This window comes from Carya illinoinensis, chromosome 14 (assembly GCF_018687715.1).
Source record: "Carya illinoinensis cultivar Pawnee chromosome 14, C.illinoinensisPawnee_v1, whole genome shotgun sequence".
NCBI classification, from domain to species: domain Eukaryota; kingdom Viridiplantae; phylum Streptophyta; class Magnoliopsida; order Fagales; family Juglandaceae; genus Carya; species Carya illinoinensis.
In genome coordinates this window covers 5,068,812-5,082,646 of record NC_056765.1, presented here as the reverse complement: position 1 = coordinate 5,082,646, position 13,835 = coordinate 5,068,812, and the positions used below count along the sequence as shown (strand labels likewise).

General features: G+C 36.0%; 2 protein-coding genes across 2 annotated transcripts; one reads left to right on the top strand and one right to left on the bottom strand.

The window, feature by feature from the left end:
• Positions 1–5,257: 5,257 nt before the first annotated feature.
• LOC122294168 (glycosyltransferase BC10-like) lies at positions 5,258–9,493 on the top strand. The gene is made up of 2 exons (XM_043102670.1): positions 5,258–6,786; positions 9,067–9,493. The coding sequence occupies exon 1, from the start codon at positions 5,693–5,695 to the stop codon at positions 6,773–6,775; it is 1,083 nt and encodes a 360-aa protein (XP_042958604.1). The 5' UTR covers positions 5,258–5,692; the 3' UTR covers positions 6,776–6,786; positions 9,067–9,493.
• Positions 9,494–9,558: 65 nt separating this feature from the next.
• LOC122294169 (vacuolar protein sorting-associated protein 60.2-like) lies at positions 9,559–13,593 on the bottom strand. Its single transcript, XM_043102671.1, has 7 exons — positions 13,295–13,593; positions 12,632–12,783; positions 11,878–11,971; positions 10,910–10,981; positions 10,710–10,821; positions 10,163–10,320; positions 9,559–9,947 (listed from the first exon to the last, which is right to left on the bottom strand). The coding sequence occupies exons 1-7, from the start codon at positions 13,361–13,363 to the stop codon at positions 9,894–9,896; spliced, it is 711 nt and encodes a 236-aa protein (XP_042958605.1). The 5' UTR covers positions 13,364–13,593; the 3' UTR covers positions 9,559–9,893.
• Between the last annotated feature and the right edge of the window lie 242 nt (positions 13,594–13,835).

The following is a 13,835-nucleotide window of genomic DNA, read 5'->3' as shown; positions in this document are numbered from 1 at the left end:
TCATCATGAAAAAGTGTGAAAAAATAACTTTTCATTTTTTGAGATCCACATTTTTATAAAAATGAATACTCTAGCCATAAAGTAATTACGCAAAAATAATCTTGCAAACTAATATGGTTTGTTAAATTGTGCAATTACATTATTGTAAAATAAATATGACGGATCACTTGAAATTATATTAGCTTGTATAATTACTTTTGTGGTTGGAAACCTCAATCAAGTTCCCAAATACTAAGGTTGTCCCCCACCTTGGTTATTCTTGGGTTGATCAAATGTCTAAACCCTCTTGTTTGGTTATTGCTCAACAATGACAATTATGACAATTGTGGTAAGATGAGATTTGGTGTTTAATGATGAATTTGGTGATGATAATGAGTTTGGGGTAATCTAAGTGGTGAATTTGTATGTTTGATGCGACTTAGGACGGCTTGATGATGACCCTTGTTATTGGCAACACTTGGGTGATGTTTAGGGTTGGTACGGTGAACTGAGGCTAGGGCTTGCATGGTGAATGGATAAGGCTACGAATTTTGGAAGAGTTGTTTTAGGTAGTCTAGGGTTTTGGTTAGATAAAAAATGGAATGGATTTTAGGGTTTGTGATGTGTAGGATGAGATCCAAAAATGTAAGAAGTGTTTTAGGGTTTATAGGAATTTGGCAAGGGTACGAAGAGATAGGATCTTTAGGATTTAAGTGGATTCAAGTAAGATCCTAAGATTTAGAAATTAGATGATAGGGTTAGGGTTTCCTTAGATATAGGAAATCCTTATGGAGATTAGGGTTTACGGCTAGGCTTGTTGGAGGCAATAGATCTAGGGTTTTGTGGCTTTATGGAATGGATCTATGGAGGCTTATGAAGTGTTTGGTAGGTAAGAAAGTGTATGGAAAGGATAGAGAATTATAGATCTAGGCTACGGCATGTGAGAATTATAGATATATGGAAGTGAAAATGTGTTGGGTGTGTTGATGATTAGGAGATGGGAATTATGCAAGAAAAATGATGAACACGATGGAAGGATATGAAGAACACACACGAACAATATGAAGAACATAATGATGAAAACTCAACCCTAATTCAAGAATTACACTAAGATGAAAGAATACCTCATATATTGATAAATTGAATCAACACCTATTTACAAATTGTAAGGTGATGATCCTATCTTTAGGATTCACAAATTTCACCCAAAAAGTCCAAGTGCAAAGGCACCGAAATAAGATCTCCTAAATAAATAATCTTTATCTAGGGTAATTGCTAAAAGATATAAATGAAATGACTAAGAGTCCTATTTATAGAACTTACAAGTTGTCATGGTAGCCCATTGTAACAGCCCGCTAGAAATTTAATGGTGGAATTTCTATTGGATTTAGAAACCTCGTGAAGACCCCATAAATTTTCATGAATCAACCAGTTGTATAGGTTTCAGTTTAATCATATAGTTAGTGTTATAACTCACTATAGTGTCAGAAGTTTATTTATTTTTATTTGAGATAGTTAAAAGTGTCAAAATGCGTTATGTTCTGTACCATTAGACTCAGTAGATTATTTAAAATTTTATGGTACAATAACTCATTTTCATATTTTCAGACAAAACTCTTGCTTGAAACTGTGAATTTATTTTTAGGGTCATTTTGGGACTAAATTTCGATAAATAATTTTCACTGTAGGTTCATATGAATATTTAGAATTTTTCGGTACTAAGCTTATTATGCACTTTTTTCGAGTGAATAGTAATCTTGATAAGTGTACCGGTGTAGTGTTTTCAAAATCACAATGTAGAATGTCTAAATTAAATTAGAAAAGTTTTTGTTGCCCAGATGACTAACACAAGAGGGGGGTGAATTGAGTTGTATTAAAAAAATAACAATTATAAATCAAATATATAATATAAAATATAAACAAAATATGAAATAACAATAAATATAAAGAGTAAGGGTAAGAGAGAAGCAAACTCCGTATGTTAACGAGGTTCGGCCCCACTGCCTACGTCCTCGCCTCAAGCTATCCCTTGAGAATTCCCAAATTCACTATTCAACCTCCTTCAGGTGGAGATAGAAACCTATTACACCTTTGAACAACACCGCTACAAAGGATCCGTGTAGAACACCCTCTACACTTGCAATCACCTTACACGTGGTGATTCAACTATTCCCCGTGTAGAATATTTTCTACACGCACAAGGGTTATACACACCATTTTTCTGATACAAAAGCTGATAGTAGGTAGGTTATCAGAAAACACTCCTCAATGAGTGAAATAAGAACAATACAGTGCAAACTATATATCTCAAAATGAACAAGGATTAAGGCTCAATACTTAGAGAAGAGAGAATGAAAGTTTCGAATGAATGTTGTATGCTCTTGGTATTGTTAATATGAAGCTCTCAAATGATCTATTTATAGGCATATGAGACTTCATATTCAAATTTAAAAAGATTCACATGTCAAAGACAACATCATTCACTTTTTTAAAAAATTCAAATAAAAGGTTCTTCTTTTTCAATTGTCAAAGACAACATCATTCACTTTGTAAAAAAAAATCAAACCTAATCTTTTACTTTTGGCATATGACAAAATGAGCACACTTTCCTTTTCAAAAAATTCAAACCTAATCTTTTACTTTTTGCATATGACAAAATGAGCACACTTTACTTTTCAAATTTTTCAAACAAAATCATCTACCTTTTGTATAAGTCTAAAAAAGTATCAATCACTTTTGAAAATATTCAAATAAAACATGCACATGTGAAAGATGACAATCAATCATTTTTAATATTTTTAAAATTCAACCCTTTAATCAAGGCATGCACATGCAAAAGATGACAATCAATCATCTTTCAAAATTTTCAAATTTAATTTTCAAAAATATTCATGCACATGTGGAAAATATATTTTAATGCTTTATGATAAAATATTAATTTTGAACATTAATCATAATTTCGAATTTTAAGAGATTTACAACATTACTCTATGACTTTAATGTGAATTTGTTTCCTTCTTGCTCATGCTTGGTTCTTTGATGTGCTTGATTCCATTGTGTGAACAACTTGAGTTTGAAACTCCTTTATTCTTTGAATTCATTTGTTATCATCAAAATCCATGTGTAGATTTATAATCACATGAAACTTGAAACCTTGGGTTCAACAGTTTTATTTGGCCACTTGGTAATATCTTAGCCACACATGATGAATAGTATTAGACACTTGACATCATGAAGAACATTGATGATTTTAAAAGAACAATGTGTGAAATCATGCCACATAAGCCATGGCCTTGGCGTGCTGATGGTCAAGCCATGGGTTGTCAAGAACATGTCATGGTTAGAGCCATGACATGCCTGCTGCGTGCTATCAAGTGAGTGCTATGGCAAGGGCCATAGCATGTTTGTCATGCTGACATAGGCATGCCATGGCATGCCCCCAGAATGTCTGTGTAGCTGACATGAGTGCACTATAGCATACTAGTGATGCTATCAAGTGTGTGCCATAGCGAGGGCCATGGCCTATCTATGGGGTTGTCATGCACGTGTCATGGTAGAAGCCATAGCATGATGGTGGTGTTGTCAAGTGTGTGTCATAGCTGGGGTCATAGCATGCCTATGGGCATGCTGATGGCCGGTGGGGCTATCAGGGCATGTCCGCGATAGTGTCAAGGTAGGGCCAGTGGGACTATCAGGACATGTCAAGTCATGAACTTTGGGGCTATTATGGCATGTCAACAACAGTATCAATGGGCTGTCAAGGCATGCCAACAACAGTATCAACAGGCTATTAAGGCTGAACCATGGCCTAGTCAAATGGAAATATGTGAGCCCTCTTTCAATTGACTCTTGCCATTCCCGCAATCTTTCTAGGACACTAGACCCCTAGAGAAGTCTTCCAAAACTAGGTTCGACCCTATAAGTGGCCCAATCTCGAATATCCATGCATGTCTAGGACCTTGTCCTAGGGTAATTTTTATTGGGGTCTTGACAATAATCCCTTTGTGGCTGTATCATTCATCTTTTACGAAAAAACTTGTATGAGACTAATACATTTGGAGCTTGTACCTTGAATTTCTTAATAAATAAATAAATTACAGTCTAAGTGAAATGTCAATAACATTGGCAATGTAAATTTAAATTATCCAATGGCTTACAATGTCTAACTGTCTCTATTAATATTTGAAATTATTTGTATTCAATTAATTTACAAAAAATTAATTTACAGTTACTTTTACGTAATCCTTACACACTTCAAGATATGATTGGCCAATCCCATTCTTTTCACGGTTAAAATATGTAAGATTACCCAAATGGGAGTAAATTTCTAGAAAAACATTGTTTAAAGTATTACACTTTTTTGCTTTTTTGATACCTTGAAAAGCATACTTAATCCTGTTAGAAACTTGGACTGAACTAAGATTAATTCAATTTATAATTTTAATCTAAATTTAACATTTAAACACTCAACTATTAAATTATTAAATTCATCTCAACTCAAAACATGTTTACACGTGAAATCCGTAACATTTTTCAATTTAACCTCACTTTACATGCAGAACCTACAACATTTTTAAACTTTCTATAAATATATTTAAATTTATCTTGACATTCAAATACATCTAAATTTTTTATAAATACATCTATAAATAACAATTGGTATCATAAAAAAGTGTTCAATTTTTACAATTTTGTTTTTCATTTTGGCAGTAAATAACAGTGTGCCTAGTTTGGTTACTAAATGCCAAATTATCTCATCTCATCTAATCATTACAACTTTCTCAAATTCTTACATAAAATATAATAAATAATTTAATTTTTTTAAATTTTAAATTAAAATTAATATTAAAAAATTATATTATAATAATATTTTATTTAATTTTTAATAAAATATTTCATCTCATCTTATCTCATCTTATCTAAATTGTATAACCAAATGATGCATTAGAGTTTATTTCCACATTCTAAACCCTAGAATGAGAGATACATAAAATAAATTTAGTAACAAAAATTCTATTTATAAATATCTATAAAAGAAGTCATTGCATTAAATTTAGATAAATATTTTAATTACAAAATAATTACGTACAAAGAATCTTATAAATTAATATAATTTAATGTAATTAGATCTAGCAAATCACAAATTATATCAATTTAATAATTATTTTTCTATAACCGTAACTTTTGTAACTGTAACAATTCTTATAGAAAATCTGACAGAATCGATTACTACCAATCAATAACGCCCTAATAAATCTTCTACCATTCCTTTTAAGGAGTAGGACTGTAGGAGAAGAAAATGAAGCCTGGTAATGCTACGTACAGACACAAAAATCTCAAACTTTTTTTGTTCTTTGACCCCATACAAAACCACACCCTTTTCTTTCTTCTTACTCAGCCACTTCTCCACCAAAAGCTAAGAAAATAGTTACACACTGTATCCCAATCTGCAACTCCATCTTTATCCCTTTTCACTTCTCTTTTTTTCTTTTTATTACTTGTTCTCTCCACTTGTCTTCGTTCTCATATCAGTAGATTCAGTACCAGTCCAGTGTTCACTAAACCCTTGACTTTATCGCCGTTTCCTGCTCTAAAATCTAACCCCAGAAGATTCTGGGAAATCCCAAAAGCTATCAAATCAAGGGAAAAAAGCATTTAGTTGTTATCCCTTCCATTCCATTCCTCCAAGTTTTGATCTTTACACAGACCCAGCATGTTGTCTTCAACCCCATTTGTCCTCTGCTTTGCCATCTTCCTCTCTGTGCCTCTCCTCTTTCTATTTGCCCCTCAAATCCTCCCTCCCAAAGACGTTCCTCTCTTACTTCCGTACGAGCCCGATGACCTCGCTCTCTTCCGCAAGGCCAGCGCCCTTGCTTCCTCGTCCTCTTCGCGGACACGCTCCTCCACGCACTCCCGCTTAGGCACTGCCACAAACCCCAAGCCCAAGATTGCTTTCCTTTTCCTCACCCATTCTGATCTCTATTTCGCCCCCTTGTGGGAGAAGTTCTTCCATGGCCACCGTAAGCTGTACAATATCTACGTCCACGCTGATCCCTCCGTCAAAATCACCCCTCCCGGCGGCGTATTCCAAGGCCGGTTCATCAAGGAAGCAAGGAAGACCGAGCGGGCTACGCCAACCCTCATCTCCGCCACACGTAGATTGCTCGCCGTGGCCATCCTCGACGATCCTTTGAATTTTTACTTTGCCCTCGTTTCCCCGCAATGCATACCGCTCCACTCCTTCCTCTTCGTCCACAACTTCCTCTTCAGAAACCCTGTGGCCTCCTTGAAAGATGCGTTCATGTCGCCTTTCCCGAAGTACCGCAGCTTCATCGAAATAATCGATGACGATCTCAACTTGCCCAGCCGCTACATCGCTCGTGGCGAAAACGTCATGCTCCCGGAAGTGGCGTTCGAGCAATTCAGAGTCGGATCTCAGTTTTTCATACTGACCCGTAAGCACGCGTTGCTGGTTCTAAGAGACATCAAGTTGTGGAGGAAGTTCAAGCTGCCATGCTTGAACATAGACTCCTGTTACCCCGAGGAGCACTACTTTCCAACGCTTTTGTCCATGGAGGACCCAAAAGGGTGTAATCACTACACGCTTACGCGGGTGAACTGGACGCATAGTTTTGACGGACACCCACACTTGTACAAGCCGGAAGAACTGTCGACGGAGCTTCTGCACAATTTGAGGGTATCAAATTCGAGCTATTCATACTTATTCGCCCGGAAGTTCTCGCCGGATTGCCTGAAGCCGTTGATGGAGATCTCCGATGACATTTTCCAGGACTAAACTGAACTCGGGTTTGCTTCTTCCACTTTATCACTTTGCTTTTCTTTTTGCCTCTTAACACAAACGAATTAGCCTGAGTTGACCTGGTTCAAGTCTGAATGAAGCGTCCAAGTCCATTAAACGTAATTTCCAAATTAAACGGATTAGATTTGGCCACGTCTGCGTCAATGATAAATGTATGTGTAGGAAAATATCAAATTTTTTTCAATTTTTTTAACTTTGTAGCGTTAGTTTATCAAATATAATAGTGTTAAGAGTAAAATAAATATTTAGTATTTAATTTGTGATATTGGAAACTTTAATTCATAAAAAGAACATGGGGTTCTTAATTCTTATCCCCATCAATATGTAGTGGTTGGTGGAGGCTTTTGATTTGGCAAGTTATGGGCTACAGAATGGTACACAGATAGAGATTTTGCTGTCATCCAAACCATGACAGAAAGACAGCTTTACAGCATTTTAATACTTGTGTGAGGCCTAGAGAATATGGATTTCAAATGAACATGAACATTTAATACTGTCTTTCTGGTACCATCTAATTTGGACAAAGAATTAGAAAGATTTTAATGAAATGTGTGCCATGGTACCTGGTGGTAGGCAATAACTCTTTGTAGCAGGGGCACTTCATTCCAATCAAATTCTTTGGTGGAGTTGAAGTTGAAGAGGCACACTTTTGCAGAGTTAAAAGTGCTACTACAATGTGAGTGGTCAGACATCAATATATGGTGGTTGATGGGTTAACTTTTAGGTTGAGATTTTGAAAGACTTGGGCTACCAAGTTTGTACGTATTTCCCATTAGTATTCAAGTTTTGCATGCATGAAATTCCTGGCCCTCGTAGACAAATTCAGCAAATAGTCCTCTTAACACTATAACCTAAGAAAACTCAAAAAATTTAACCCCCTTTTTGTTTTGGATCTTCCCCTAACTGGTAATGAAGGATTCTGTCCTGTTGCTGACATCAGTTTTTCATGAGTTCAAGAGAAGCAGGGACATGTCTGCTAGGTGCTAACCTTGTATAGATATTAATAAAGGGTGTAAAAAAAAAAAAAAAAAAAACCGAGAAACCGAACTGGACTGGCCCGAACCGGTCAAAGCGGTCTAGTTTTGGACCGGTTTGATCCGGAACCGGTTTTCGTAATGGCAAAACTGGCCAGAACCGGTCCAGTTCCGGTTCTAGGCTTTTTAGGCCTAGACTGGACCCGTTCTTTATATTATATATAATATATAATAATATAAATTAATTTAAAAATAAACTGAAATTGTAAAACTCTAAGGTGAAATTGATAAATCACATCAATATTTTTTTTATCACTTAAAATCAGTTTAAAATTGAAAAAACAAATCCTAAATATCAAAAGATTTGAATTTATATATCAAAGTTGTAAATAAGATCACTAAAATATTATTTACCAAAACAGAAAGAAAATCAACCAAATATTATTACCAAATTTGAATTTATATACCAAAGTTGAATTTATGTGTATGCATGCATGTGTGTGTGTATATATATGTATATATATATTTGTGTGTGTGTGTACTTGTGTGTATAGATATGTATGTATGTATATATAGAAGTAGTAATTGAGCTGCCCATCAACATTGCTATATATGATCATCATCTATTATCAACCGTGTATGCATGCATGTATTTATATATATATTTTTAATTTTATTTTATACATAGATTTTTCTTTTTAACAAATTTGCATTTTATAAAAATTGAAAAACCAAACCAAACCAGACTGGAACTAGCGAAACCGGATGTACGAGTTTAGGGGGGGTAACCTGTATGTAATCGTTTTAAAAATGCAAAACTGCTACGTACCAATTTGGTCCAAAATCGGACCGGATCAGTTACACCCCTAGATATTATGTTTACAGGGACATGTACTTAGGAATTTCTTTTAAGGTTGTTAGCAATAAACAAGTAGGCATGCTGTCAAAAGTAAATGGAAAATAAATTGGTCCCCATAATTGACAAAGAAGTTACAGCAATCTAAGGATGATGATCGAACTTTTGCTTTACTTATAAAAAAAAAGGATGATGGTTGAGCCTTAACATGAAGTATGGAGGGGTTTAGTATAGTTTTTACAAGACTATGATAATTCATACATGACTAAGAATGGATTAATCTTAAGTCGTATTGAGCATGAAACATAAACATATGAATATTCATATATAAAACTGTCCTCCTGTTAGGTTGTTGAAGATGCCCTCACCATATCAGATCTGACTCTCAAGTCTCAAGTGCAGCACTCACTTTATGCTTTGTGTACTTTATTTTTCAGGACATTGGAATGGAATCTTCTGGGTAAATCTAGGGAGTGGAAAATAATTGTGTTTGGAGTGGGGAAAAGGACCCCAAAACCCTATGCAAGTTGCGGGAAGCTTCAATGGTGTTGCTGTTTCTCTGTATGGAAGGTGGTGTGGACTGTGGATCGCGCTAAGTGTGATTCCTTGTACCTTTCTTTTTTCTATTTCTTTTTTTCTATTTTTTTGGCTCTCCTTTTCTTTTTGTATTTTTAAACTTGGTGCTTATGTAAAGGGCAGGGTGGCTTCGGCTCAGCGAGGAGTAGGAAAAAGTAGTAGCAAGCCACATTGCTTTTTTCTATATTATTTTGAAAGCAAAATCTCTCCTTTGCTTATTCCACCAAACTTCTCTCCTTTTTTGTATGTATGAATTATGCAAGAAGTATGAAGAAGCTGTTGTGTGAATCATGCAAGCTTTATTTCGTAAATAACACCCATGCAGCATTGCTTCCCCTCTAGCTCCATATCCATGTTTAGAATTCACATCTTAATCCTTCCTTTCATATGCATTGCGCTACACCAAGTTTCTATTTCTCCCGCATCTCCTTTCTTTCATTTTTTTTTTTTTTGGGGGGGGGGGAATACATGTAGCAGCGTTCACGATGGAAATCCAATACAAAGGAAACAGCCAACCATAAAAGATACATTTTTTTTCTGTATATATATATAGGTAATAACCAACCACAAAAGATAAACCACTAGATCAATCAAAGTTCCAGCTCTGCACAATGTTTACAAGAGGCTGCTGCTCCACGCAAATTATGAATCGATGCACAAGAGAGTCTCGGACATACATCCAGAATTTCTAACCCCGAATAGTTGACCGAGGGACAGCCGGTAAACCCATTTCATCCTCAGCCTGCCAGAACAAAAAATTTCAGGAAAAGATAAACAAGGAGTCACAAGAGACATGAAACAAAAGATGGTAAATGAGGCCAGTTCTAGATGCAATGTACAGCCTTAAAAATGCTATGTGAAGGAAAGATATCCACAAATTTTTCTCATGAGAATTTCAATTAGCAACTTTCTGACGAGATCCAAGATTTCCTTTCGAAAAGAATGAAAGGATTTTACCTGGGCATGGGATCTGCCAGCTGGAATGGCTTGCCCCGAGGGTGCTGAAGGCAAGTTAAGCTCTGAATCCAAATCGGGTTCTTTATCAGGTTGAAGATAAGAGGGCATCCCATCAGATTCAGTTTCCATTCCCATGTCCGCTTCCAAAGCATCAAGCTCTGCACCCAAAAAAATTAGTTAGAAAAGATAGATGCAAAAAATGCAAGTATTATGCCTGCCCCCTCCTTTTCTCTTGGAATGAAGAGACTTTCCCACAGAAAAGATAGTGAGGAATGGCCATTAAATGAGTTATGACTTTCCTTGCAATATTGGTCATACGACTTACTTATGAATAAGTAGATTAGATTATGGTCATCCTACTAATGAATGACCATAATGCCTACAATTAATAAGAACACTTTCAACAGTACCGCCAGGATTTAGTAGTTCTGACATCAGATAGTCAATGGGCAAATTCATATCAGGAACATCCTGTGCAATATTTTAAAACAATCCTAAAGAATATTTCCCTCAAACTTTAACCTATATATATATATATATAACTTACCACCCATGAGTTCTTCCTCATCAATGTCATCCGGCACACTATAACTTCTACCCAGGGTCTCTTGAATTTCATTACTGACATCCATTAGGTCCATCATCTCATCTTGCATGTTCTACAGAGAAAAAAAATCTGTTCAGCACCAGAATTCCAAAGGCACTCAATAGAAACGAAGGAAAAAGAGAGATTAAAAGATTACATACATCAATATCTTGGATCTTCACAGATTTCATCATTCCTTTCAACTCCTGGTTTGCAGATTTCAAAGCTGACATCTGGAGAGAAGAAAAATAAATAAATTGTGGCCAAATACAGAATTGGCTTTACTATCTGGTTCCCTAAACATGGCCCATTGACACAAAGCATTTGTCGTACAACCTAAATGATTAGTAATGAGTGTTTGGGCCTAGAGCCTAGATTAATAACATAATTATAAAGAATCCCTCCCTAGTGATACAAAGTTCCTCCCCTACCCCTTGTGAGGTAGGCAACCGGTTCTAATCAGGTTACAGATTAATTTCCACCTGACCTGCCTGGAACCATGCTGCTTAGGGTGCCGCCAAGAAAAACAAATGTTTGGAGGTGAATATAACACAACCCCAGCACAATGGAACTTAATGCAGCATCTAGCGAACTCCCATTTGTCCCCCAAGAAAGTTACTGTAATAGTCCCTCAAGCCCCACGTATTAAAAGAAAAAAAAAAAACCATAATTTCTCCAAACAAAGCTGAAATGCTCAAAAGCCTAGTACAAGTCCCAAATATATAAAAAGTATACTTTAAACTAAAAATCTGGTTCAAGGCTTTCTAAAAGTCAAAATGAATATTTTTCTGGAACCCCATAACTTATCCCTTCCCTAATCAATTCATCCTCCTTCTGAATCTCTTTAACCCTTTCCTTGCTATCCTGCTTTCTTCTTTTCCCCTTTGAAGAGAAGCATGGAGCTTTCGGTGTCATCTTTCATTTCTATAGATGCGCATCATGTAATCTATTTGGTCAATGCACTTTACATAATATGTTTTGCATCCTGAATTACGTTAGATGTATTTCTTATTACTATACATAACAGTTACATGATGTAAACATGCAAAAATGATTAAAAGAGTTTGTTAAGGTCAATTTTTTTTTTTAAACAGCATAAAGAAATGAATGAAAACTCGTTAGGACATACAGTTTGTTGAGCATCTTTAATACCCTCAGAGGCAAAGGCAACTTGATCAAGATTGAATGTCTGATTGTACAGCATGTCCCGTTGTCCTTCATACCTGTCCAGAATATTAATGGATTGGATAAATTCAAACGCTATATACGCCATACAGACCAACAATACCATATATCATCCTCATTTTATCCATTCTCAGCAAACTAAATTAACTTAAATATCAAAAGGATCTGTCTTCACTCTGATCATATCCTTAGCAATTTGGCTATTCATAAATCAATCAAGAACCTTAGGAATAATTTTTTTGCAATAAATTTCTTTAACCTATCTCTAGGGTACCATGGATAGTCTAATGCAAGTCCTGCAAGAAGTAGGAAGTTTTAAAATTGAAGTGGGTACCAAATACTGGCATTAATACTAGTACAACCGATGAGCCAATACAACCGGTGAGCCAATATATGATTTCCATATCCCAGAGTTAGTTATAAGCCAATGTCAATTGTATCGCCAAACTCGATGTGTCCTGATATCCTGAGCCAAAGGGATGACATACGTATGCCAAACTGTATCCCTTAAAAAGACATCACAAAATAAACATGTTTTCCAGTAAGAAGATTAAAAAACTTCCTTGTCAGCTTTTTTGCCCACTCGATGCAAATTTCTTTCAAGAGGAACAATTTCATATAAACTACCAGAGATTACAGAATCATCTACACCAATAAAATTGCAAAAAAGAGGAAATGACATGAGTAAAGAGACCTACATTCGCTTTTGCTTAAGAACCCTCATGGCTCGAGCTTTAACAGCTTCTTGAGCAGGACCAGGTCTTGTTCTTTTTATCTGTTCTTTATATCTACTAAGTTCAGCATCGAGCTTTTTGATCTTTTCATCAACAGTATCACCTCTTTTATTGATCTGGAAGAATATATTCAAGCATATTCAGGAATCAGTCCGAGCAAACTTCCCATAGAGAAACAATGGAAAGATTGAATATATGAGCATGCAATAAAAAGGCAGGAAATTTCCAGAAAACCTCATCCAAAGTTATAAAATTAAGCCTATAAATACTCACACCATAAATTCAACATGAATATCGTACAGAATATCTAGAGCATGAACTAATTTGTTTCCTCGAATTGCCTGCCACCAACTGGTCATACTGTAAACTGACTTCATCGTTCTCCCTCATTTCTTGTCAGTTGTCCCCCGCTCCTCCGGGGAAAAGAAACCAACTTGACAAAGCGTGATAGAAACTATTACAAACCCGAATCCCGATACCCCTTGCCCTAATTTCTGACCATTTATCCGTAAGCAAAACGCGAGTAAAAACAAAAATAAAAAAAAAAATAAAAAGGAAGAAAGAGGTCGAATTAACCATAAATTAAGAAAAATAAAATAACAAGATATTTTTTTGATAGGTACGAACCCTGTCGGAGGCATCATTAACGGAAGGAGGGGGCTCTTTTTCTTTCTTGACGCCGAAGATCTTCTTCATCTTCTTCCTCGGAAAAACCAAACAGTCGGTGGATTTTTATTCAGCTGGAGCGAAACCGAAACGGAGACCTGTCTCACCAACGCTGAAGAGAAATTCGGAAAATTTCTTGTTGTTTTGATCCACCGATTGCGAGAAGCTTCCTCTGTTTTTATCCGTCCCCCTTCTCGTCTCTTTCTATTATCTTACGGGGAAAAGCTTTCCTTTGCCACAAAGAAAAGGACTCGATCTTCTTTCGTTGGCGTTCATTTTGTTTGAAAATGGTAGAGATCAAGTACGCTGGGGTTTATATAAAGTTTATGTAGTCTTGGGTTTGATTGGTTGGGGCTACTGCGAGCGGTGACAGGAATAGCGTGGACTTTCTTAAGTTTTGTTCGCGAGTTGTTATTGGACCGTCCTCGTTCGTTTGATGCATGCATTGTGTACAAAATTCTTTGCGAGTCAACGCTATATTGTTCTTCATCTCCACCTGTTT